Genomic DNA, 27,875 nt, shown 5'->3' with positions numbered 1-27,875 from the left:
CACTGAGCCACCCAGGCGCCCCCTCACTGTGGTTTTGATTTGTATTTCCCTGATGCCAGGTGATGTGGGGCACTTTTTCATGTGTCTGTTGGCCATTTGGATGTCTTCTTTGCAGAAGTGTCTGTTCATGTCTTCTGCCCATTTCTTGATTGGATTATTTGTTCTTTGGGTGTTGAGTTTGATTTATAGATTTTGGATACTAGCCCTTTATCTAATATGTCATTTGCAAATATTTTCTCCTATTCTGTCAGTTATCTTTGGTTTTGTTGACTGTTTCCTTTGCTGTGCAAAAGCTTTTTATTTTGATGAAGTCCCGATAGTTAATTTTTGCCCTTGCTTCCCTTGCCTTTGGCGATGTTTCTAGGAAGAAGATGCTGCTGCTGAGATCAAAGAGGTTGCTGCTTGTGTTCTCCTCAAGGATTTTGATGGATTCCTGTCTTCTGCCCATTTTCAAGGCAGATTGTTTTTTTTCTTTGGTGCTAAGTTGTAGAAGTTCTTTATGTATTCTGAATATTAGTCCTTTATCAGAAGCATCCTTTGTAAATGTCTAGTCCCATTCATTAGGTTGTCTTTTTGTTTCATTGATGGTTTCCTTTGCTGTGCAAAAGCTTTTTAGTTTGATGTGGTCCCAATTGTTTATTTTTGCTTTTGTTGCCCTTGTCTGAGGAGACAGATCCAAAAAAATATTGCTAAGACCAATGTCCAACAGTTTACTGCCTGTGTTTCCTTTTGGGAAATTTATAGTTTAGGTCTCACATTTAGGCCTCTAATCTATTTTGAGTTTGTTTTTTGTGTATGATATAAGAAAGTGATCCAGTTTCATTTTTTTTGCATGTAGCTGTCCAGTTTTCCCAACACTATTATTGAAGAGACTATCTTTTCCCCATTGTATATTCTTGCCTCCTCTGTTGTAGGTCAGTTGGCCATCAAATTGTGAGTTTATTTCTGGGCTTTCTATTCTGTTCTATTATCAATGTATCTGTTTTATTTCTGTGTCAGTACCATATTATTTTGATTACGATCGCTTTATAGTATTGTTTGAAATCTGGTATTATGATATCTCAGCTTTGTTCTTCTTTTTTGAGATTGCTTTGGCTATTTGGGGTCTTTCATGGTCCCATATGAATTTTAGGATTATTGGTTCTAGTTCTGCAAAAAAACATTATTGCTATTTTGATAGGGATTACGTTGAATCTGTAGATTGCTCTGTGTAGTATGGATGATTTAACAATGTCAATTCTTTCAATCTATGAGCTTGGTATATTGTTCCATTTATTTTGTGTCATCTTCAATTTCTTTCATCAGTGTCTTATAGTTTTTAGAGCAGAAGTCATTCACCTCTTTTAATTTATTTTTTGAATTCAGTTTATTCCTAGGTATTTTATGCTTTTTGATGCAGTTGTGAATGGGATTATTTTCTTAATTTCTCTTTCTGCTAGTTTTTTATTAGTGTAGAGAAACACAATTAACATATAGAAATTTCATACATTAATTTTGTATCCTTTAAACTTTATTGAATTCATGTATTAGTTCTAATATGTGAAGTTTTGGTGAAGTCTTTAGGGCTTTCTGTGTGTGGTATCATGTCATCTGCAAGTAGTGACAATTTTTCTTCTCCCTTACCAGTACGGGTGTCTTCTAATTTGTTTTTTCTTGCCTTATTGCTGGATCTAGGACTTCCAGTACTATGTTGAATAAAAGTAATGAGAATCAGACAACCTTGTCTTGTTCTTGGTCTTAGAGGAAAAGTTTTCAGCTTTTTACCATTGAATATGGTGTTAGCTGTGGGTTTGTCATGTATGGCATTTAGTATGTTAAAGTATATTCCTTCTATGTCCACTTTGTTTTTTTAAAGATTTTTTGTGTGTCTTTTCCAGTTTATTTCTTGTAATTTCTTTCTAGTTCTATACTATTGTGGTCAGGAAAAGATGATATGATTTCAGTTTTCTTAAATTTATTAGGACTTGTCTTATGGCCTAACATATGATGTATGCTGAGGAAGTTACATCTGCATTTGAAAAGAATGTGTATTCTGCTGTTTTTGGATAGAATGTTCTTCTTCTTCTTCTTCTTCTTCTTTTTTTTTAAAGATTTTATTTATTTATTTGACAGACAGAGATCACAAGCAGGCAGAAGGTAGGCAGAGAGAGAGGAAGGGAAGCAGGCTCCCTGCTGAGCAGAGAGCCCCACATGGGGCCCAATCCCTGGACCCCGAGATCACGACCTGAGCCGAAGGCAGAGGCCCCAACCCACTGAGCCACCCAGGCGCCCCTGGATAGAATGTTCTGTATATATTTGTTAAGTCCCTCTAATCTAATGTGTTGTTCAAAGCTTCTGTTTTCTTATTGATTTTTCTGTCTGGATGATCTATCCATTGATTTAAGTGGGGTGTTAAAGTCCTTACTATTATTGTATTGCTGTCAGCTTTTTCCTTGATGTCTGTTAATACTCACTTTATATATTTAGGTACTCCTATTTGGGTGCATAGATATTTACAATTGTTATATGCTTTTGTAGGGGTGATCCCTTTATCATTATGATGTCCTTTTTTGCCTTTTTTTACAGTCTTTGTTTTAAAGTCTGTTGTGTCTAATATGTAGTGCTACCCGAGCTTTTTATTTTTTTTGCTTACATTTACATGGAATGTATTATCCATCCCTTTACCTTCAATGTGCATGTTTCTTTAGATTTGGAGTAAGCAGCATAGAGATAGGTCTTTTTTTTTTTTTTTTTTTTTTTTTTACCTATCCATTCAGTCACTACTTGAAAGACTCTCCATTTTGAGGCTGCACTGGTGAAGGAGTGCTGGACATGGGGCCTCAAAGTTCAACATCTTAGATTTCTGGAAGCTTCCATGCCCTTTGCTTGGGTAAACTCTGACCTGTGACCCCTCTTGGCCCATGTGCTATTCTGAGAAGTAGATCCTATCCATCTCTGGGTTTGTGGGGGTGACCTTAGACTCAACTTGATTTTTGTTCACTGGGACAGCATAGGCCAGGTAGTTCGAGTGATGGGTTTTAGCACCAAGGTGACCCTATTGGGTCATGTTTTCTTTGTTAAATTTCATCTGATGAGAATGTTATAGTGAGTAGACTTTTAAAAAATATTTGCATATCTCATTTCTTTGTCTAATTAGCATCGTAAGAACAATGTCCCAGTTTTCATGCTTGAATAAATAACTGTCATGGTGTAAGGCGCTGAGGGGCTGGTTCGCTGCTGCGCGTTCCCTCTCTCGTGTTTGGCATCTCATCTAAGCTTTGTTTCAGTGCACACTCCAGACATTTCTTTTAAAAGAACTACTCTTGTCAGCCAAATAATACCTTCTACTGCCATGAGATATCTCCTAGATTAGAGGACACTTGGTCATAGTTGCAGCATGACTCTGAGCATCAGATCATAGGAGATGTTTACTATAACAGTATGCTGTGTGCCTCTACTCTGTTTTTAAAGTAAGTGGGATTTTAAAAGTGAGGAAGTTAGTTTAATTATGGCCTTTCCTCTGACATAACCCCTCTTTTAAGTATGACCTCACAAATCCTCTGATTTATTCACTGTAGTCTACTACATGGACTAAAGGCAGGCAGTATTGTAAGTTTTGGAGCATAAACCATAGATATAAGTCCCTGCACTTAAGGGGCTTTCGGTCCTGTTGGAAAAGCAGAATGTAGACCTAAAAGGATCTTACATCAACATTGATGTCCTGGGAGCATGAGGAAGCTGTAAGGAGCGCAGGTTGACATGGCTTCCATGCTGCAGTTAGAAGCCAGCCTGAAGAAGACACACTATATTATAAGAAGCATAATTTTCAGAACACTAGAGGGGATAGTTCCACTCAGTGCCTGGAGTATTGTTGATTTCTGGGCTTCATTTGTAAGTAGAAACCCAGATATGGAATGGAGAACACAGAGGAACAGGTTTGGGGAGGAAAGCATAAGTTTGCAGAAGCCTCAGGCAGGAGTGTGGAAGCTCTGGGATGCATCAGCTGAACCTGGGAGGAGGAGGTGACATTGTGCCTGAGGAACTCTGGGCAAAGCCTACATTTAGCTTCTCCTACTTGTAGCTTATCCTACATTTAAAGGATAAGCTAAAGGGCATGATCTGGGAATGCAAGGGATCAGTCAAGGAAGTGGGAGGAGAACCAGAAGATTAAAGCTTCATGGACGCCAGAAGGAGAGAATTTCAAGAAGGAATGTGTAGTTAGTGATCCCACAGTGATCATCACCTTTTGCTGAACGATGCTTATTTGCTGAGTGCCAGCCATTTTGCTAAGTGGTCTCCATACATCATTTCCTTTAATTCTTACAGGAGTTTGACAAGGGTGACACTAATGTTCACATTTTGTAGGTAAGAGATTGAGGACCAGGATGTTAGGCTCCTTGGAAGACAGCATGTGGACTTTAGTGTGAGACGAGCTGAGTTTGAGTTTCACCTCTGCTTTTATTAGCAGTGCATACTTACACAGATTACTTGGTTTTTCTTCTCTAAGTGAAATATAATGGCTTGGTCTCCTGAGGATACTGATGGGATTCTGTGAGCTATTGTCTTATTTTAAGTGAAACCCTTCACATGTGCCCAACAGGCAGGGATCCTTTCATAGACTTTAGCATGGTCTTGGTTATTCCCTGGAGTTACCTAGCTGGTAAGTGGTGGAGATGAATTTGAACCCTGGCCTGTGTGGGACCATATCCTGTGCCATGCCTTCAACCAAGAGAGGTGATGTAGGGCCAGACTTTAAATGCCCATGGGATGGAGGAATGGTATTTTAGAGGAAGGAGTCACTTGACAGTGTCTGGGCCCAGAAGGGAAGGACGTAGTAGGCAGGGAGAGATTAACGATACCAGAGAGAGGAGCATTGCCTGGTAGGAAGGTCATAGGAAGACATATGACAAGCCATTAAAACACAGATAGAGGGATGACCCTGGAAACAAAGTGGAGGTTTCTCCTTCAGAGGCAGGAGGGACAGAAAGCCTGAAGAGAGGATGAAACAAAGAATCTTCAAGCAGAGGCAAGAAAATTGGGAACACTCCAACAGATGATTTCTATTCTCTCAGGAAGGCAGAGTGAGATCAAGGTATGAGGAAAAGGAGCAGGGGTGGGGTGGAAACTTTGGAAGACGATGTTCAGTGTTTACAGCCAGAGATGGTGATTGGGTGGGGAGAAGAAAGGCAGAGAAGAAGAGGAGAAGTGGAGATCAAGGAAGACCCAGTCTTAGGGGGCTTGATGTGGTGTAACGTACAGCTGTGGTCAGGCAGTGTGATGATATAGTTAATACTTGGGGCAGCGGTAGGGAAATGGGATGGTTGGGTTGGCCCAGATTTGGAAATTGGGTTGCAGAAGGACAGAGTGTCACAGTGAGATGACGGCTGCTGGGAAAGTGTGAATCAAGGGAGCCCAGGAGAGGAGGGTGAGTGGGAATAGGACAAAGGGACACTGGGGTCTAAGGAAAAATTTCCTCCTTCCACTGTTGTTGAATACCCCGTGTATGATTAGGAGCTTCTGATGAATAATCTATATGACTCACTTTCAGATCTCCTTTTTCAAAAAATATGAGGCATCTGTATGCAAAATGTTATGGCAAGAATTCCATACCTCCTAAGCTGGATTTTACTCAGATTGCTACCTCAAGTGCAGTCCATTACAGCGGGGCTCTCAGAACCCCTGGTGTCATGGTCACGTAGCCTAGTCCAAGGATCAGTCATTGTTTCAAGGATCCCTTGATCTTTTTGTTGCAGAATGGTTTTAGATACCAAGATTTGGGTGCCGGATATTTTTGTTGCTACTAGAGTGTCTAGGTCTTCTCAGTTGATAGAGCAAGGAAATATTCATGGTTTTTTTTTTTCTTTTTTTAAAATATTTTATTTCAATTAAATTATTTAGCATATAGTGCATCATTAGTTTCAGATGTAGAGTTCAGTAATTCATCAGCTGCATGATGGAAATATACATTTTTATACTAACCTGTGTGTATACAGATATCTAAATATGTATCCATTTATATCTATATTAAGCTAGAACTGAGTTCGGACGGATATCTCAGCTCCCATCTTTTACCACACAGATCATTCTAAACTTTTCCCTTACCTTGTCTGTAACCTCCTGCTCCAATACTGAGAAACCGTGCTCCAGTCATTTGCCAGCTGTTCACTCCGTTGTTCAGTTCCAATATATGTGTGTGGTGGTTTCCGAATTGCTAACTCATAACCCTGAGGCAAACAGTTTTATCATCCGGCATACAGTGCTTGTGTTCAGTTTATTTTGCCTTTAGTTTTACAGTCTATACCCAACTCCAAAGTTACTTATTTCAGTACCTTTCTCTCTCACCCCCTTCAGAGAGGTCGTTTTATACACGTGGGGTAGATTCTTTGGTCAGTCTGAATTCCATCCTGTAATCCCTTTTACTTTTACATGATTAAACAAATTGCATACATTCAGTTTTATTCTTTGTGCTGTAAATGTCTGTGGGTTTTGACAAATGTATTGTCTCATGTACCTACCATTCCTGTATCATATAGAACAGTTTCACCACCCCTAAATAATAGGGCTGCTGGGAAAGTGTGAATCAAGGGAGCCCAGGAGAGGAGGGTGAGTGGGAATAGGACAAAGGGACACTGGGGTCTGAAGGAAAAATTTCCTCCTTCCACTGTTGTTGAATACCCAGTGTATGATTAGGAGCTTCTGATGAAGCTACTCTGTTACTCGTGCTACTCTGATTATTTCCCTTCCCTCTCCTAACCTGGCAACTACTCATCTGACTACCAGCTATAGTTTTACCTTTTCCAAAATGTCATGTAAATATAATCATATAGTGTATAGCCTTTTCAGACGGGCTTCTCTCACTTGGCAATTTGCATGTAAGATTCATCCATGTGTTTGCATAGCTTTTATGGCTGAATACATTCTACTCTATAAATGTACCAACAAGTGTGTTTATCTATTCACCGTCTGAAGGACATCTTCGTTGCCTCCAATTTTTGGTAGTTATAAATAAAGCTGCTATAAACATTTACATACAGATTTTGGGAGACATAAATTTTCAAATAATTTGGGTAAATACCTAAGAGGGCTAATGCTAAATTACATGGTAACATTATGTTCAGCTTTGTAAGAAACTGCCAAACTGTCTTCCTAAGTGGCTCTATCAATTTGTATTCCCACTAGCAGGGCATGAGAAAGTTCCTGTTGTTCTGAATTTTTGCCAGTTATTGTCAGTGTTTTGGTTTTAGCCATTCTAACAGGTATGTAGTTGTATCTAATTGTTTTAATTTGTATTTCCCTGATGACATGAAGTTGAGCATCTTTCCATATGCTTAGTTGCTCTCTGAATAGTTTATCTTGCCAAGTGTCTCTTCAGGTATTTTGCCCATTTTTAAATTGAATTGTTTGTTTTATTACTGAGTTTTAGAGTTCTTTGGATATTTTGGATACCAGTCCATTATCAGGTATCTGTTTTGCAAAGATTTTACCCTAACTTATGGCTTTTGTTCTCTTAAGAAAATATCTTTGGTAGAGGAGAAGTTTCAAATTTTAATAAAGTTCAGTTGATTTCTTTTTCTTTTATGGATTGTGTTTTTGCTCGTGTGTGTAAAACTCATCACAAACCCAAGGTCGTGTAGATTTTCTCCTATGTTTTCTTCTAATAATTTCATGGCTTTACATTTTACATTTAGGTTTGTGACCCATTTTAAGTTAATTTTGTTTAATATGTAAGGGCTGTGTCCTGTTTTTTTTAATTATTATTTATTTTGTTTTATTTTTGCATATGGTCATCTACCAGTTCTGGCCCCATATATCAAAAAGATGATCCTTTCTCAGTTGAATTGCCTTTACGGCTTTATCAAAATTCAGTTGACTGTATTTCTGTGGGACTATTTATGGGCTCTTTATTCAGTTTCATTGAACTGTGTGTCTACTTCTTCTCCAGTACTATGCTGTCTTAATTGTAGTCTTGAAATTGGATAGTATGAGTTCTTCAGTTTTGTTGTTCTTCATTGTTTTTTTGCTCTTATAAATCCTGTGCCTCTTAATATAATTTTTATTTTTTATTTTATTTATTTTTTTAAAGACTTTATTTATTTATTTGACAGACAGAGATCACAAGTAGGCAGAGAGAGAGAGGAGGAAGCAGGCTACCCACTGAGCAGAGAGCCTGATGCAGGGCTCGATCCTAGGACCCTGGGATCATGACCCGAGCCAAAGGCAGAGGCTTTAACTCACTGAGCCATCCAGGCACCCCTTAATATAATTTTTAGAATTAATTTGTCAACATCTCTTAACTTGTCAACATCTATAAAATAACTTCTTGGGAACTTGATTGTGATTGTGTTAGGATCTTAAGAATTGACATGTTAACAAGAGTGAGTCTTACAATATATGAACATAGAATATCTCTCCATTTGTTTATATCTTCTTTGATGTTCATTTTTTAAAATCTTTTTTCTTTTTTTTTTTTTGGATAATTTATATTGATCTATCTTCAAGTTCACCAACTCTTTCTTTGGGCATTTCCTTTCTGCTATTAAACCTAATGATAAGCCTGTTTTATTTTCAGATATTGTTATTCCATACTAAAATTTTCATTTGTTTCTTATTTTTATCTTCTGTTTCTCTGCTGAGATTTCCTATATTTTCATTAATTAGAGCATATTTTTCTTGACCTCATAGAGTATGGTTATAGAGTTGACCTTGAGCAACATGGATTTGAATGGTAGGGATCTACTTATACATGGATTTTTTTAAAAAGTGCAGTACAGTACTGTATATGTATTTTTTATTTCCTTATGATTTTTGTAACATTGTCTTTTCTCTAGCTTACTTTTTTTAAAAAAGATTTTATTTATTTGACAGAAAGAGAGAGAGAGAACAAGCAGGGGGGAGTGGCAGGCAGAGGGAGAGAGAAGCAGACTCTCTGCTGAGCAGGGAGCATGATGAGGGGGTTGATCCCAGGACTCTGGGATCTTGACCTGAGCCGAAGGCAATTGCTTAACCAACTTGTCCTTTAAATTACTTTATTGTAAGAATACAATATATAATAGATATACAAAATATGTGTTAATTGACTATTTATGTTACTGGTAAAGCTTTCAGTCAACAGTAATCTATTAGCAGCTAAGTCTTTGGGGAGTCAAAATTTATATGTGGATTTTCGACTTTGCAGGGTGTTGGTGCCCCTAATCCTTACATTACTCAAGAATCAACTGTAATATTTTATTGAAAGCCCTTATCTGATCATTTAAATATCTGTATTATTTTAGGGTAGGCATTTACTAATAGTCACATTTTCTTCATTCTTCATAAAATCAGTAAGTTTGGATTGTATTTTGGACATTGTGAATAGTATGTCCTGGGCACTCTGAGTTATGTTAGATTCTTCTGAAGAAAATTAGTGGTTTATTTGAGCAGGCAATTAACCAGTTAGATTCAAGGCCTAACCTTGAGCTTTGTCTTATTTTCTGTGGGTTTGTCTCAGTTTAATTGTTTTTTTTTTTAAGATTTTATTTATTTATTTGATAGACAGAGATTACAAGTAGGCAGAGAGTCAGGCAGAGAGAGGGGGAAGCAGACTCCCTGCTGAGCAGAAAGCCTGATGCAAGGCTCGATCCCAGGACCCTGGGATCATGACCTGAGCTGAAAGCAGAGGCTTTAACCCACTGAGCCACCCAGGCACCCCTGTCTCAGTTTACTAATTCTTTAAGCCTTTGCTGCACTGCTTTGGTCACTCTCTTCAGTAGTGGTCAGCCTGAGATTCATCCAGAGTTCATGCACAGAATCAGGGGATCCCCTTCTTCTACTCCTGCCTCTCTAGGGTTCCTTCTCATACTTTTGTAACAACAGTTGCCTTTACTTATTTTCCTAGGTTCTCTAGCCAGAAAGACAACAGGTTTTCTCTCAGTTTTAGCCACCCCTGCTGCATTACTCCTTACCTGCGGCCTGCTTTGGTGGGGAACAACAACAACAAAAAAACAGGAAAAAAAATTGGGACATTCACCCTGTGCCAGTTGTTACTCTATAATCTGTTTTTACTCTCCAGAATTCTCAGTAGTTGTTTTTTGTATTTTGCCCAAAGTTTAAGTTTATAGCTGTGATCTGTGGGAGGGTTGATCTGGAGAGGGTTTCCTCTGCCATATTAGAAGTGAATTTCTGCCTGCTTTTTCCATTTATCTTTATTTCTTGGAGATCTTTCCAAGTTGAGCATATCGACAGCTTCCTCAATGTTTTCAATAGTGCCTAACAGTCCACTGTAACCAGACCTCTCCTGGTGGACATTTGTATTATTTCCAAAGTTTCAAATGCCCTTGTGCCCCTCTACATTGCTCTGAGGTCCTGGGGGAGAAATATCTTGGGCCCTCAGCTAAGCTTTTTCTTGGAATCTTGAAAAACTTCATTTCCTTGGTAGCAGCATGATTTCTGTTTCCTCCTATGGTTGACTGAAGCTTGGGTTATATTTCTGGGCATATCCAAGTGGAGGAGACGGAGAGATAACAAGGAGTGCCAAGTATTCCAGAAGTCTTAGAGATCGCTCCGCAGCACTCAGCTGAGAAGAGTTAGAGAAGTCTGATGGAAAAAGACTGTGCCAGCCCTAGCCCATCCCCACAAAACTGGGTGCTTTATTTAATTTGCCACTTCTGAATTGGTCTTTCATCAGCAAAGGATAAAAGGCATCTTTGGATAAAAATATAGCACATTAAAGCAAAGCTTTCACTCTGCCTCTTTCTCTTCCAATTCCTCTTATGCAAAGGTCAGGATGAATCTTTCAGAATCATCACAGAGTCTGTCCCTACCTCGTTCAGCATCTCTTGATTGTCTCCAGGATCACATTCTCACAGTCTAGCACTGAGCTCAAGACCCACCATACTCCAGTCCCAGATATCCCCAAGCATTCAATCACCGTGGAACTGTGTGACTTTAGGCCAAGTAGCATACTCCTGGGATCTTCCTCTCCCCATCCAAAGATGGGAGCAGTTATGCTTTCTTCTCAGAGTTATTGATAGGTTAGATTAAGTGAAGTTTCTGCAGCACTTGGCCCCATACTTGACTTGTGGAAAGTGCTCAGTGAATGCCATCGAGAGGTGTAGTAGTATTGCCCAAATGTCAAATTCCATACTGCTAAGCTATTGTTGATACTCATGTCCCCACATGATGCCCTCCCCTGTTCTCCATAGCCATCTGAATCCTGCCAAACCCTTGAGACCCAGCTCATCCCAGCTCCTTTGTGAAGGTTTCTTGATCAAGCTCTCGCACAGCAAGATCACCATTGTGTGAATTCCTGGAGTCTGTCACTTCATGCAGTGGGTAGAGTAGCTATTTTCTTGGCTTATGTTGTGTTTTCTGAGCTCAGGGGCAATGCCATGTATCTCTTTATGCCCTCCTTCAGTGTCTTGTACACAATAGGCTTTTTATAAACATTGATGATGGGTTTGAAACCCTGTATTTCACATGCATTAAATGGGCAGTTCCACACATAGAGAAACAGAATACAACTTTGTCATTGGAGGCCATTGAACCAAAACAATGCAGTGGTCATGGTGGTGTTACAAACATGTCAGATTAAAGTTTCAAGACATCCAAACAGTCTTCTGAGTTTTGGAGATGTTGTTTTGTTCCTTTCCCTCTTGACTTTTTTAAGATAGCAATTAGGATCTTTGGTGTACAGTTCATCCTGTAATCTTTTCTTAGGTTCTTGGAAAAGTAATCCAGTTGGGTGCCTTATACAGACATGTCTCCCTCACCATGGTGAGGATGCAGAATATTCTTGGCTGCTGTGTGGCTGTAGCAGAACAAGGAGGCCAACGGGCTTGGCTGTTCTGTTGACTGTCCAAGTTGGGGGGGAGCATACAGACTTGATGTGAGTTAGAAACACAGACAACTGCATAAATACATTAAAGAAAGGAAACAAAACAAATATAAAACCCATACTTCCAGCACATGCTTATTGATCTCCGGCTGTGCATCTGATACCGGACGAGGCATGGGATGGAAGATAAATACCCACTCTCCAGGATCTTGCAGGATGGTGGGGAGAGCTGAGTACAGACAGTAGTATTTGCATATGGCATGCAGAAGGAGCCAGATGAGGACCTGATAAAAGCCAGAGTGGGGCATAGAAGCCATACAGGCGTCATGATAACTGAAGGAGCGTTCAGGATGAATGGGAGTTCTCCAAGGTGAATGAAGAGAGAAGAGCTTTGAGGGAGATGGGATGGGATACGAAAAAAATTGAAACAGTACATTGTGTTTGGGAGTCTGGGGTGATTTGATATCCTGGATAGGAATTGAAAGAGATGGAATGATTGAAAAAGGGGCAAAGAGGCAGGTGAGGTAAGCTTAGGGTCTTGGCTTTAGTACATGGCCCCTGGGAATCCCACCCGGGTCTTCCACAAGATTCAATGGTGTGATCAGCTCTGATTTTTCATCCAAAGAAAGGCAATCCTTTAAAAACCTCTTGCTGTACTTCCTTGAGGCGAAGTGACATTCTCAAGGAGGTGGCAATGGGGCTAATGGGAAGGGGCAGGGCTTAGAGCAACTTATCTGGAGAGGATTTTTTTTTTTAAAGATTTTATTTATTTATTTGACAGAGAGAGATCACAAGTAAGCAGAGAGGCAGGCAGAGAGAGGAGGAAGCAGGCTCCTGGCTGAGCAGAGAGCCCGATGCGGGGCTCGATCCCAGGATCCTGGGATCATGACCTGAGCCGAAGGCAGAGGCATTAACCCACTGAGCCACCCAGGTGCCCCTGTTTTTTGTTTTTTGTTTTAATCTGGAGATATTGACTGGGGCGAAGGAGTGGTTGAGTGGGTGAACTGAGGATGAGAGGGAGTCACATGTTTTACTTTTTTATGTGGTTATAACCTCAGTGTTGAAATGCTTAGTGCTTATGTTCTTTTTTCTATTACATCCTGAGCTTGTATTCCTTGTTGCTAAATGTTTTTCTTAATTGTAAGTTTTAGAGGCAGCAAAATATTGAGTTAAATTGTTGTATTGACTTAACCATTCTTGTAGTTGTTGATAATATTTACATTATTTTAATTTTTTTTTTTTACCTTTGTATATGGAACGTTAGTGTTCATCCTTGGATTTTCTCTGTTACAGTATTTCTTTAGGGACAATCTGAAGGTATTAAGGGTCATGACTCCTTGATACATTTTGCAGAGTTGTTTTCCAAATGGGCTCTGCCAACGAGTGTGAATGTGCTCCTTCCATTCTGGCCTTTGTTATTACCAGACTGTTTTTTTCTGGATCTAATTCCTGTAACTATCCATAACGACTAGCAGATACTGAATGCTCATTTTGTGCTAACACTGTAGAGTGCTTTGAGTACATTATCTGATACAGTCTTGTCAACAAGGCTGGGATAGAGCAAGGAAACTGAGGCACAGAGAAATTGAGTCATTTGCCCAAGGTCATATGGTTCAGAAATGCTGGAGCTGTGCTTGGAATACAAATAGGGTCTTTGGGGGAGACCTTACCATGGGTAATCACCAACTTGTACTGTCTCACTGTTAAAATTTCTATTTGGGGGGTTTCTATATGTTTGGTGTTTGTTACATTATTTAGTGACTTTCCCTTTAATGTCCATCAGAGTTTTTTACTTACTAAGCTCTTCACACTCCAGCTCCATCCCAATTTGGATTGCTAGTGCATTACAGTGGCACCCACTTCAAGTGGTGGATTTGTGTTTTGGGGTCTTTGTTGGGTCAAAGTGGCAGTTAGCACTGGTCTCACTCTTCACTGATAGCTATGGGATGTGCTGGTCTCCCCCTAGCCGTGTCACTTGGACCTGGTTACTCCTTGGGAAGTTTTTTCCTTCTTTTCAGAGGAAGAGAAGACACCCTGGAGAATTGTCCTGGAAATACTGAGAATGTTTCTTCTGTCTCCTGGTGAGGCAATGATGGGTCATAGCACTGTCTATAAACTACGAAGGTGTTTTTGCTCTTGTGTCTTCTGCTCCGTTTCTTCTCTATGACCAAATGATCACACTTCAGCAGGGCTCTCTCTGTCTCGTTGTATCCTTCTGTGCACCTGGTCTGAGGCAGGGGAAGAAGAAGAAAGATGTCTTTATCCCATTCTGCTTGGTGTGTGTGTGTGCAAGAACATTAGCCATTGCTTCTCTCACATCCATCATTTTAGACAAATTCACTGTTCTGACATCAAAGTCTGAAGTTACCATCTTTAGATTATACTGACCTAAAAATTGAAATCATGACATGGAACCCTTGTGAGAATTTGTTTGGGGTGGGAGTGACAGGCTTGTTTCTAAGACATCATAGCCTTGTTCTTTTACCTACTTCCTTCCTTCCTTTCTCTCTCTCTCACTCTTGCTCTTTCTTTTTTTTTTTTTTTAATTTTTTTTTAAGATTTTATTTATTTATTTGACAGAGAGAGATCACAAGTAGGCAGAGAGGCAGACAGAGAGAGAGAGGAGGAGGCAGGCTCCCTGCTGAGCAGAGAGCCTGATGCGGGGCTCGATCTTAGGACCCTGAGATCATGACCTGAACTGAAGGCAGCGGCTTAACCCACTGAGCCACCCAGGCGCCCTCTTGCTCTTTCTTTTAGAGATGGGGAGAGTAGGCAAGGGACAGAGAGAGAATCTCAAGCAGACTCCATGTCCAGCCTGGGCCAGATGCAGGGCTCAATCTCACAACCCTGAGATCATGACCTGAGCCGAAATCAAGAATTGGATGCTTAACAGAATGAGCCACCAGGCACCCCTCTTTTACCTTCTTTTCTGAGTCTTTGTTTTGAATTTTTGTCCTTTTTATCCAGTGTGAATATATCTCTCTGCCAAGGCATTCATGTTTTAGGCTGACAAAGACAGCATCTTAAGATTAAAATTGCATTTGGGTATGCAGAAATGTACGTGGTTCATAGTATTTTGCAATGTGATTTTTTTCCCCATGTTTTCTCATTATTAGATATTTTTTGAAACTCACCATTCACTACCAGCTTATGTTAAAACATTCAAATTACACACGAAACAAGGGTATAAAAGAGTGAAGGTCCTTTTCTACCCCATCCTTTCCCACCAATAATTTGGTAGTCTTCCAGACTTCTTTCCCTATAATTATATAAATAATCACCTAATATCAAATATCACCTCAACACTTATTACACATATCTACATTGTGTCTTTAGCAGATTTGTTTTTGTCTTGTCTTTCTGCTTAAAAATTGTTGTATTCCTTTTTGCAGTGCATCTACTATATTCTTTTTAACAGCTGTACTCATGTTTTATGGAAAGCCTCATCTTAACCTATATTCTGTGTACTTGCACAGAAGACTTATTTTTTTTCCACTTTATTTTGTGTATTTTTTCTTTTTTTCTTTTCTTCTTTTTTTTTTTTTTTTTGTAAAAACAAGACAGAGGAGAAGGTATGGTGTAGTTAAAGGAAGAGAAGTATTTTTAAAGGAGTATTTGGCAAAATTCAACACCCATTCATGATAAAAACTCTCAGAAAAATAAGACTAGAAAGGAACTTCTTCAACTTGATGAAAATCATCTAAAAAAGAAACTGTCACTACCATTATACTTAATGTCCAAAACTAAATGCTTTCCCCATAAACTTGGGAACAAGGCAAGGATGTCTGCTTTCACTACAAAGGGAGAAAAAGGTGTATAGATAAGAATGGAAGAAGTAAAACTGACTCTATTTGCAGATGACATGATGGTCTGCATAGAAAGACCAGGGAGTCTATTAAACACACACACACACACACACACAATGCCTGGAACTACATAGAAAGACCAGGGAGCCTATTAAACACACACACACACACACACACACACACACACACACAGTGAATGCCTGGAACTAATAAATGAATTTAACAGTGTTGCAGGATGCAAGATAAACATACCAAAAAAATCTATCGCATTTCTATATATTAACAATAAATACGTGAACATTGAAAAAAATACTGTTTATAATTGCTTTTATTTTTTTTTTAAAGATTTATTTTATTTATTTATTTGACAGACAGAGATCACAAGTCGGCGAGAGGCAGGCAGAGAGAGAGGAGGAAGCAGGCTCCCCACAGAGCAGAGAGCCCGATGCGGGGCTCAATCCCAGGACCCTGGGATCATGACCTGAGCTGAAGGCAATGGCTTAATCCACTGAGCCACCCAGGCGCCCCTATAATTGCTTTTAAAAAAAGAAATGCTTGGAAATAAATCTAACAAAATATATATGGAAACTATATGGCATTTATCTTACAGATATGAAAACTTACATTCATGCAAATGTCCATAGCAGCTTTATTTATGATAGCCCCCAAATGCAAATAACTCATATGTCCTTCAATAGATTCATAAACTGTGGTATATCCAGACCATGGAATAACACTCAACAATCAAAAGCAATGAGCTATTGGTGCATGTATCAACCTGGATGAATCTTCACAGAATTATGCTGAATGAAAATATCTAATCCCAAAGAGTTACATACTGTATGATTCCATTCTTGAAATGACAAATTACAGGAATGGAGAACAGATTGACAATTGCCAGGGGCTAAACAATGAGGGACAGAGGGAGTGAAGTGGGTGCATTTATAAGGGCAAGATAAGAGATCATCATGGGGACAGAAATGTTCTGTAACTGGACTGTACTGATGACAATATACGTATTGTGATATTGTAGTGTAGTTGTGTGAGGGGTTACCATTAGAGAAAACTGGGGATACATGGGACCTCTCTATACTATTTCTTTATATAATTTCTAATACCTGCATGGAACTCTACAATTATACTAAAAAGTTTAATTTAAAAGCTATATTGTTTCTTCAATAATGGATCTACCATACTGTTTTTAATAGCTACTGACATATTTCATGGAATGCCTTATTTTAGCCTATATCCTGTAACCCCGGGCAGAGGGATTTCTGTTTGTCTGTTTATGTGTTTTGTGTAATTTTTTTTTTTTTTTTTTGCCAAGATTAGAGGAGAAAGTAGGTAAAAACTAGAAGGAGGAAAGTGAGAGGTGAGAGGTGAGAGTGGGTCCGTAAGTTGTGGAGGGGTCTCTAAGCTGTTGTGACAGGCTGTGGACAGCCTTTCATTTTCTTGTATTTAACAACCCCAAATCTACCTTAGAGTGTCCCCAGGGACGCCTGGGTGGCTCAGTGGGTTAAGCCTCTGCCTTCGGCTCCGGTCATGATCCCAGCGTCCTGGGATTGAGCCCCATATCGGGCTCTCTGCTCAGCAGGGAGCCTGCTTCCCTTCCTCTCTCTGCCTGCCTCTCTGCCTACTTGTGATCTCTGTCTGTCAAATAAATAAATAAAATCTTGAAAAAAAAGAAAAAAAGAAGTGTCCTCAAATATTTTTGTTATTGTCTGCATTTCAGGGTGTCACCTATTTTTTTCCCTTTTGTACATTTCCTTTTCTTCTCTTCAGCCTCCTCCTCCTTTCCTGGCTGACTCTTTGACTTAGTAATCAAGTTTTCACTTAAGTAGTATTTGCCACTGAAAGTTCCAAAGGTTTCTGGGTTACGTATTCGATGATGTAGGCTGCACCCAGAATCCAAGTTCACTGTCATGCTGATTTCTTTTACACTGAAGTTAGGCTTTCTAGGACAAGAGGGTGTGGCTTATGATATTATCAAATACCCAACTGTTCCTATCAAGAGAAGCAAAGAAACCAAAATCCACAATTATTTTGTTTGAAACCTAAAACCTAAAAAATGCATTTGTGAACAAACTGTAAGCATCAGAGGAACTACCTGGGGGTGAATTCAATAGTTCATGAAGCTGGTTGTTTGGCAGCCCTATTTGTCCAGCTCTGGGTACGAGGCACACAAAGAGGAGCGAGGCCCTGCTGCACACTCACGGTCCTGTGACATAGACCATGGCCACTTGATGACAACGACAAAGACAACAGCCAGCCTCCTGAAGCCCTGACCATTGCCAGGCCCTGAGAGCCTTCTCCCTTGTGACTACAGTTACAGTCACCTCTGCAGAGCACAGCACTGAGGCAGAGAGCAGCGGACTCCTCCCCCTGCCAGAGCCCCACAGCTCATGGGGCTCAGTCCCTGGAAAATGCCGAGCAGAACGGCTCCACAGTGCTCTAACTGTGGGGCAGCAAATCAAGGTTGACAAATGTTTTCATTTTGGGTGAACTGGGGGCGGACACAAGTTTTTGTGAAAACCTGTCTACTTGTTTTTTAAGCAAGAGGTTTAGTCCAAAAAGCTAGTGTCTGGCTCGGGTTCTTGGGGACAGCAGTGAGGAACAGCAACATCATTGCTCTTACCTTTTTAGTCATTTGGGGCTTAGAATCTTAAAAACAACCTGTTTTCTTAGGTTGGTTAAACAACCACGGCCTACATTTCAATGTTCATTCGGTGTTAATTTCCATTGATTTAGCAACTTATCTTTTACAACAGGTTTTGAAAGTTTCAGATCTGAATTGCTAGGTTTCTGACAAATCTGAGAAGATCCTACGCATTATTCATATCCCTTGCTTTTCCTAAACGTTAGTGTGTCTTCTTCTTGATTTTTTGAGTTTTTTTTTTTTTTTAATTTTAAGGCACCCATGAAGGATAACCTCACAAAATAAACTTGGTAATGAAAAATATGTTGCTGCATTTCTTCCTCCTGCCTTTCTTGTCATTCTCTCCCTCTTTTGAGAGGCTCATTCTTGGCCACCAGGAAGCTGGCAGTGTCTATGCAGGTCAACAGCAAATAGTGGGTCTCAGCAGGGTGCACACACCTCTCCGTGATGAGTGGGTGATCACCCAGGAGTACCAGGAGGCCTCATTTCCCAAAATACAACCTCAACCCAGCCTATGAGCCTGCCTGAACTCGCAGTGATGGCAATCCCTGAAGTTGAGTGTAGGACACTGAAAGGACATGCAGAGAATGTAAAGTGAAAATAGATTCACTACGTGCTGGAACATCATCACCATCGTAGCAGGTAGTAAGAGTCATCTATGCCAAGCATATTGCTATGTTCTTTCCATACATCATCTCATTCAGTGCTTCTAACCCCTACCCCTGGAGGAATGGCTAAACCACCCCAGAGTTTCTCTCTTTCTTTCTTTCTTTTTTTTTTTTTTTTAAAGATTTTATTTATTTATTTGACAGACAGAGATCACAAGTAGGCAGAGAGGCAGGCAGAGAGAGAGGAGGAAGCAGGCTCCCTGCTGAGCAGAGAGCCTGATGCGGGGCTCAATCCCAGGACCCTGGGATCATGACCTGAGTCGAAGGCAGAGGCTTTAACCCACTGAGCCACCCAGGCACCCCACCCCAGAGTTTCTGATTCAGTAGAATTAGGGCTAAAGAATCTGCATTTCTCACAAGTTTTTGGGAGATGAGAATCCCTGCTGGTCCTCATCTCTGAGGTCTAAGTAAATCTGTCTAAAACAATGCCATTTTACCTCGAGGAAAATTCAGGGAACTTAACCAAAAGCTCATTGTCACTGACCATTAGCATCTGCTCAGTGCAGGTAATTTTTCAGAGAAGGTAGCAAGTGCCTAAAAAAGCACTAGACAGATGACAAGGTTAAGGACTAGTGAGTTGTGGCCTGTGTCCCACGGGCATGGGAGGCCAGAAAGATCTAGGATGATGCCTGTGGAAAGAGCAGTCCTGGAGGGTGCTTGTGTGGGGAGAAAGGGGTTCCTGGTTATTACTGGGAGAGAACAATGCGGAAAGATAACCAGGGAAGGGGTTAAGGAACCATTGGGTGGATTACTTTCTCCCTGTGCTGGCTTCCTGGGGTCAGCACACTGTGGCTCCGTTTGGGTGAGATTCTGTCCACACTCATGCTGCTTCTCCCCTTCATGCTCCTTTTCTGTATTTCCCATAAAAGGGGAAGGAATAGTTGAAAACTGCAGGAGGGATCTAAGCAACAAGCTTTTCTTTTTGAGTTTATTTTGCAATGGACCCTTTGGACCCATGAAACTTGAAGTAAACTAAAGAAAAAGCTTCACATAATTATAGGAAAAGGAAAGAAGACTCATGAATAACATGAAAGCTCTTTCGAGATTTGTCACGAGCTAATTAATTCAGATTTGTAGATCCAAGAATGCAAGAAGAGGCTTGGCAGTATGGAAGGGTGAAAAGTGAGGCTGCAGACTGATGGCCCCCCCCGGCCAAATCCCACTGATATGTTTTGTTTGGCTTGCATTATTTGAAAAATACTCAAATCCGTTTAAAACGTGGGAGTTTTTGTAATAAAGCCCTTGGTTTTCATATTTTCTTGAGGAATAAGGAGTGCTAGCATCGGGTTGGGGGTATTTGGTAGCTGACCCTGTGAAAGGGCATGGATCTTGGTCATAGCCCCTGCCAGCACATCACCCTAGTCTAGAGGGTTCTGGACCCAGACTTGGAATATCACCACTCACCAGCGGGGCCACTTTGGGGCTAGCATTTAATGGGCTCTTCCTCTCACCAGCCCCCAGCTGCCCTGTGAGTGTGACAGCACGTCATAAACACGCAGCACAGTGGACCTGTAAGGAGGGGGTTCCCAACAACGCAGGCACCCCTGGTTAAGTGGGCAGTAGAAAGAGATGCTTAGTGACAGCCTGTGGACAGGGAAGAGAGCCCATGGAAGGGACGTGTCCTAAGACAGTGTCACCCATTTCTTTCCTTAAAAACTTTTTTTTAAAGGTGTTTGAAAAATGTGTTTTCTAAAATTATTATGATTATTTTACAAGGTCCGTGCAGTCTTCGTGGTGCTTTATAGGGCGTATCCAGCTACAGCTGGTGCACTTTGGGGGGTTTTATGGCAAATTATTCTCGGATTACTCTTTAATGCAGCAAGGTCTGCCTGTTGTCTGAGCTCCCTGGGTCATATAGAAAACTCTCAGACTTGATACAAAACAGCTGCCTCAGTCAGCTGTTCCAAAAAAGGAGCATTTTTAGGCCGAAGCAGCAGGAAAAAAGGTTTTTGTAGCTGGTGGAGATTTTGAAAAATGTTCAATTATTCTTTCCTTGCCATTAAAATGTGATTTAATTTTGTTATTAACAAATTGTGTAAATCTAAAAAAAAAAAAAAATGACTCTGAATGGGAGTTTGTGGAGTGCATTCTGGCAAGACTTACAGTATGTCCTGGGGGGTTGTTCTCCAGGGAGGGCAGCCACACAAAACTCCAGCTGACCTCCATGTCCCCGGGGCCTCAGCCCTGGCTGGGCTGGGGTCAGGGGGCCAACCCTTCAGCCTCCCTCCTCCCTCTCCTCTGGGTTCTTGCTGAGACCAGCAACAAAAGGGTCAATTGTCTGAGGCCTCCCTTTGTCTTGGGGGGCTCTGGGGGCCTCTCTGAATGCTGAAGCTTCTCTTGTGCACGTGGGTCAGTGCCTGTGTGCACATCTGTATGAGTGTGTGTGCACATATGTGCTGGTGCCTGTGTATGTCTGCATCTGAGTACTGTGTGAGCATGCGCATGGACTGAGCACATATGAACTCATGCTTGTTGGGACGCATGCACACGCAAGTGGTGTACATGTGCATGTATGTGGGTGTGGGTATGCATGCATGCAAATGTATGTGTGCACACATGGGTGATTTGGGTCTCAGGGCACACAACGTGTGTGCATCTGTGTGCCCACACGTGTAAAGTGGTTATAAATTGTGCACAGGCGCATGGTTGCATGCATGTCTGTGCCGACACAGGCAGGAGCGAGACTGGTTCAAAGCATTTCCGGGTTGCTGGTGCTTCATAGCGCTGCAAGTGCTCAGAGGGGCCTGACTAGCTAGGTTTCTAATGCCAGGGTAGAAGGTTATCTCTGGCCCATCTCTCAGCAGATTACACAGTGGCCTTTGTCTTATATCTGCTATGGTACAGAAACCTCAGAGATTTTCTACCACCCCTGCCTTCTCTGGGGTCAGATAATATGCAGGAGGAGGCAGAAGAGACATAGTCTCCCTACGCATGTTCCAATCTGGGATTTCAGGGCAAGGCCCATGAGGGCTCTTCTCCACCGTTCAGGGGTCTTGTCAGGGCTGCCAAACTGGATCTGAGGCGTTCTGTGTAGAGTTTAAGTCCAGTTTCCAGCATGACAAGTGCGGTTCCCTGTTCCCATCCTCTGTGTGAGTCAGGTCTCACATAGGTCCGGGCCCTTTGCCTGGGTTCGAATCATCTAGTTCCCTAGCATGTCATTACCCGGCCTGTTCATGCAGAGGCCCCTGGAATGCAGCGGCGGGTCTTTGTGATTCCCTGGTTTGCGCTTTCTTCCTTCACAGAGATGTCCTTTTAAAAATGACAATAAAACATACTTGATTCAGAAGCCAGGAAAAGACAAATGCAAGGGCTTCATTGAAATTCATCTCTGTGAAGGATTCATCACCCAGCCTCTTTTAACCGGCACAGCTACCACTGAAAGACTTCCTCTGCTTTTTTCTTATTTTTGGCCCTCCCACGCCCATTTTCTCTCCCTACTCCAGCAAAGGCGTACCTTTCAACTGCGGAAAAGCCACCAATTTAGCAGTACTCTAAAGCTTATCAAAATATTCGGTTGGTAAAATTATCTTATAATTAGCCTCAGTGGAAGCCAGAACTTTTTAACTCCAGGAAATGTAAAGTTACATGGCATGTGCAATCGTAAATTGCTCATCCTGACCTTTTGGCTACAGTTTCTGTTTTTATTTCCTTCCCTAAGTAATTTCCTCCTTGTTCTTTAAATTCTTGATTGTCCCTGAGGCATCTTCCTTTTCCGTTTGTTTAAATTTCAAAAAAAATGTACCCCTGGTTCAGCTGACAGATAATTGAGTACACTCAGGTAAGGGTGGTATGAAATCACCTTGTTGTCATAGATTTCATGCCTTCACGTCTAGAGAATCTTTTGGTAAAATTCAAGCCTGTCCCCACTGAGTCCTGTCAGTTCTGCATTTGGGGTGTGCACGGTGGTAACGCCCAGCCGAATTATTCTGGAACTGAGCTGTTCAAGTAATAACTGGGGGATTCTGCAGTGTGTCAAGCTGGACTGAGGTGTTAGACTTTCTTTCTTTCTTTTTTAAGATTTTATTTATTTATTTGACAGACAGAGATCACAAGTAGGCAGAGGGGCAGGCAGGGAGAAGGGGGGAAGCAGGCTCCCTGCTGAGCAGAGAGCCTGATGCGGGGCTCAGTCCCAGGACCCGGGGATCATGACCTGAGCCGAAGGCAGAGGCTTCACCCACTGAGCCACCCAGGCACCCCGGAATTTCTTTATTTTTTAAAAAAATTAATTAAAATATAGTTGACACATAATATATTCATCCCAATGATTTTACTTCTCTTAACTCCCTCTCCTTGCTTCTTCGTCACCCCTTCCACCCTTCCACTGCCCAGGGACCCTTCTGTCATCCAGGGTCCAGGACAACCCCATGGAAGTGACCAACCCCACCCCCACCCCCGCTGCCATTGGGACCAACATCAGGGGAACTGCTAGTGACGTGAGGGTTCAGACTTAGGTAGACGTTGAACCAGATGATGCTTGGATTTTTAACTGCTGTGAGTTCCTTAAACTATCATGGCCTTAGATCAGCCACAAGTGGGTTGATGAGAGTTATATAGGCATGGTTGAAGCTGATCATCATTTTTACATGACAAAATACTTTCTTAGTTCCAAGAACTAACTTAAAAATTAAATTTTGGAAAATGAAGGGCTGCCTGGGTGGCTCAGTATGTTAAGCATCCAACTCTTGAATTCAGCTCAGGTCATGATCTTGGGGTTGTGGGATTGAGCCCTGCGTTGGACTCTGTGCTCAGCAGGGTGTCTGCTGGGATTTTCTCTCCCCCTCTCCCTCTTTTCTTCTCCCCCACTCCCCCTGACTTATGCTCACTCTCTGTCTCTGTCTGTCTCTTTTTTTAAATTAAATTAAATTTTGTTTTAGTGTTCCAACATTCATTGTTTATGTACTACACCCAGTGCTCTGTCTCTCTCTCTCTCTCTTAAAAGAAGTAAATAAAATCTTTTTAAAAATTTTTGGAAAATGAAAACATTTTCATAAATGAGGTATTGCCCAAATATAGTTGTAGTAGTGGTAGTTATTATTCATGGAATTTTTCCTTTCTATAGGCAGTATGCACACATGTGTGTACACACACAGGTATAAACATAAAAACAGAAAAATTGCTTAATCCTTACATGAGAAAATCTTTTCCCATTATATAGTTGTAAACACTGAAGCTCTGAGAATCTAAATAACTGATGCCCATATGGTTAGCAGTTGAACTCTTGTGGCCTGGCTCTTCCAGAATCGGCTATGACCTTGCACGAACTAGCTGAGGTCCGTGTCGTATGATTTGATCTCAGCTTATGCTTGAGAGGTTTCCATGCCACCCCCACAGAGTAAAAAGGAAATCAAGGTGTCACCATGGTCTCTACTTGTCACTGTGTCCAGTGATGGTATACGCTTTTTCTTGATGTCGCACATGCACTGAAGGCTCAATCTCTTTGCTGTCCTCAGAAGCGCAATATGTTGGCCTTGAGCTCATGGAATCAGTGTGAAGGCTGTGCAGATCTGCCTGACAAGACTCTGGCCCAGGGGGTCAGTCTCCCCCCACCCCATGGCCTGGGCTCCGTTCAGCACTCCTGGGGCAGGGGGTGAGGGAAAGAACTCCTCCCCGACCCGGGTATGGCAAACCTCAGAATCAGCCACACACTGAATCCCATCTTTTCACGGCTTTGTCTCAGAGCTGAAAGAGCCTTGTTTTGTTCATACAAACAGGGAGTAGAATGGTGGTTGCCAGGGCCTGGGGGTGAGGGAAATGGGGAGGTGTTGGTCAGAGGGTATAAACTTTGAGTTGTAAGATGAATACACTCTGGAGATTTAATGCCTAGCATGGTGGCTATAGTTAACAATACTGTATTGTATACTTGAAATTTGCAGAGAGAGTACATCTTAAGTGGTCTCACCAAAAAAAGAAAAAAAAAGGTGACTTTGTAAAGTGATGGATGTGTTAATTAATGTCATAACATATGGTAATAATTTCACCCTGCATATGTAAATAAAGGCATCACATTGTATACATTAAATATATATAATTTATTTGTCAATTACATCTCAATAAAAAATTTTAAAATTAAGTTTAAAAAATGTAAAGAAAAAAGAAAAAAGGGGTTAAAAAGCAAAAAGAAAAAAAAAGAAAGAAAAGCTCTGTTATGGAAGATCTGCCAGATGAGAGACACCCATCTAATTTGAGAGATGCAAAGAGATATTTTAGGTGTCTCTAAGACCCTTTCAAAATATGATTATCCTTTAAGAACTATGATGAAACTAAAGATCTGTCATTAAAAAGTGTTATTCATGAAGCATAAGCAGTAGGAGATTTTAGGAAATGTTTAAAAAATAATGGACCATAATAAGTGAATTTTCTTGTAAATTCAGCATATTCTTAATATTATTTAATATCGATTTTCCCCCTCTTTTTAATTACAGCTTGGGTTGACGATAGCCATTCGCTACAGCCACAGGTAAAGTTAATTTTTTTTCTCTTAAGGCACAACTTTACTGGTTTATAGCTCTTAGTTTGCTCAAGTCTGTGGTTTTTTGAGCTTAATTTGGTGACTATTGGACCCATGATATCAGTTCACAGAATTAGAATTGTTCTAGTTGCTTGATTTGTGAGCATCACTGGCTATTTGGAGGAAGAAGGTTTTTACATAAAAGTGGTGGTAGGTAGTGCATTTCTTTTAAACGAAAAATGTACTCCTGTAAGGCAGGAACACAAGTGATTCCTGGGTAATGGATTCCATGTAGGGATAAGAACAGAATCAGAGGTGTTGTGCGTGAGAGGCGGAGACCAGGCAAACAGAAAGTTGGAGGAAGGCTTGTTAGTGAAGCCCTTGGCCCCTCCATGGAGGCCCCCTTCTTGTCTTATGTCCATCTGAGAATGGCTAAAAGCTCTATATTTTGTCTTGCTTCCTGACTCCTGCGTTTTCTCAAGTGCACCATGTTTATGAAAAATGTTGGTTTCTTGTACTAATATTCATCAAAATGTATTAAAATGTTGAATTAGTTAAAGATCCTGTCTCCATGGACGGGCTACAAGTTATGTCCCTCCTGTCCTTACACAACCTGTTCACAGCCTCCCCAAAGTGCCACCCGCCGGTCAGCTTGAAACATCCGGCCAGCTCTCCACAAACAACCCGTAGTTACCTCAAAGGAGGTTGCCTTCCAAAAATACTTGCAACAGGTTGCATGTACTCATTTACATTCAGCTGTGACTTGAGCCACGAAGTGGGCAGAGAGACCTCGAAGAGCTATCGGTGCCCTGTGTGGGGTAGAGCAGGAAGAAGGCAGGACGGGTGAGAAGCACTCAGAACTGGGAATGAGTGTCTGGGAAGAAAAGTGCTCATGCTGGACACTCCTGGCTACTCTTGGGAGAATGCTGCTCCGGAGAAGCCCAGACTTCTTTGATGTTTCAAGATTGCAGGTGTGCCAGGTGCTAGGCACGGCCAGGCAGAGTGTCCTGCAGACGCACCTGCTCCCTTGTCAGCCCGGCCCAGGCTCCTGGACTGACTGGCTCTTCAGTGACTCTGCCCTTGGGAAGCCTGATGTGGACAGTGGCTCCTGGACCCTCATGTGCACTGCATATTGGGTGGGGGTATGGGGAGGGGAGGGCAGATTTTGCCCTTTCCATTCTTTTCCTTTTGGGTGGAACTTTCCTCATACCTGAGTCCCCCTTCTCAAGAAAAGCAGCTGGCTGTTTCTTCATGAGAACTGAAGATGCCTCTTCCCTAAGAAAGCTAAGGTCTTGCTCTGGTTCAGAGAACAATCATGGCCTATTCACACAATGGTGAGGGTTACTCTGTGGCTCCATGGAGAGCTCTAACTGGTGCAGAAACTCAGAGTCTATATGGAGCTTGAGAAGAGAGTTTTCTTTTTACTACTTGGTGAGGCTAAGGGACATTTGCCAACCATTAGTCTTTTCGAGTCAGGGAATCAGGTAAGATAGCAGAGCAGGGTAGACCTGAGGAAGGCTGGGCGGTGCCTTTGCCTCTGTGCTTATATGGGATTCAGGCCTATGTTGTGGAGAAGATTCCTGCTCACCCCTCCCTCAGCCAGGGCAGGCACCTGGCATCACAATGTGAGGTTACTGACACCTCACCGGGTTGGTGGAGACCCTTCTGTCCCTCCTGCTGCCTGGCCCTGTCACCCATCTCTGTCCTCAGAGAGAAGGAAGATGAAGGATGTGTGTTTCTGGTTGTATCTGCTTGTCCTCCTCCTCCTCGTCCTCCTCCTCCTCCTCCTCCTCATTGTCCTCTCCTCCTTCCCCTCCTCTTTCTCCTCCCACTCCTCCTCCTCCTCCCCCTCCTTCCTTTTTAGATTTATTTATTTATTTGATGGGGAGAGAGAGCACATGCAGGGGGAGCTGCAGGCAGAGGGAGGAGCAGGCTCCCTGCTTAGCAGGGAGCCCAATGCGGGACTTGATCCCAGGACCCTGGGATCATGACCCAAGCCGAATGAAGATGCCCAACCGACTGAGCCACCCAGCTGCCCCTGGTTGTGTCTCTTCTTTAAAAAAATCCTGCTAGTTTGTTTAGATTAATTGAAACTTCAATATTTCTGTTGATTGCTTTTTTTTAGTAAAATATACCTAACATAAAATTTATTATTTTAACCCTTAAAAAATGTTTAAAAGGTATTCAGTTCAGTGATACTAAGTATATTCACACTCTTGTCCAACTATCACCACATCTATTTCTAGAACATTTTCATCTTCCCAAAATGAAACTCAGTACTCACTGAACACTAATTCCCCATCCCTGCCCCGCCCCCGCCTCCAGCCCTTGGTAACCCCCATTCTACTTTCTGTCTCTGAATTTGACTACTATAGGATCCTCAGATAAGTGGAATCATATAGTATTTGTCTTTTTGTGGCTGGCTTCTTTCACTTAGCATAATGTCCTCTGGATTCATCCATGTTGTAGTGGTTGTCAGATTTCCTTCCTTTTTAAGGCTGAATAA

At 41.5% G+C, this 27,875-nt stretch overlaps 1 protein-coding gene across 2 annotated transcripts in view; it reads left to right on the top strand.

Moving 5' to 3' along the window:
- ACOXL (acyl-CoA oxidase like) overlaps nucleotides 1-27,875 on the top strand; it is a 358,121-nt gene that overhangs the window by 84,690 nt on the left and 245,556 nt on the right. For both annotated transcript variants that reach the window (XM_032352781.1, XM_032352780.1), the window contains one exon: nucleotides 25,344-25,378. In XM_032352781.1, coding sequence (XP_032208672.1) covers nucleotides 25,344-25,378 — 35 coding nt within the window. The remainder of the gene's footprint in view (nucleotides 1-25,343; nucleotides 25,379-27,875) is intronic.

The sequence above is a fragment of the Mustela erminea genome, chromosome 7 (genome assembly GCF_009829155.1).
Source record: "Mustela erminea isolate mMusErm1 chromosome 7, mMusErm1.Pri, whole genome shotgun sequence".
NCBI classification, from domain to species: domain Eukaryota; kingdom Metazoa; phylum Chordata; class Mammalia; order Carnivora; family Mustelidae; genus Mustela; species Mustela erminea.
This window is presented reverse-complemented; position numbering and strand designations above follow the sequence as displayed.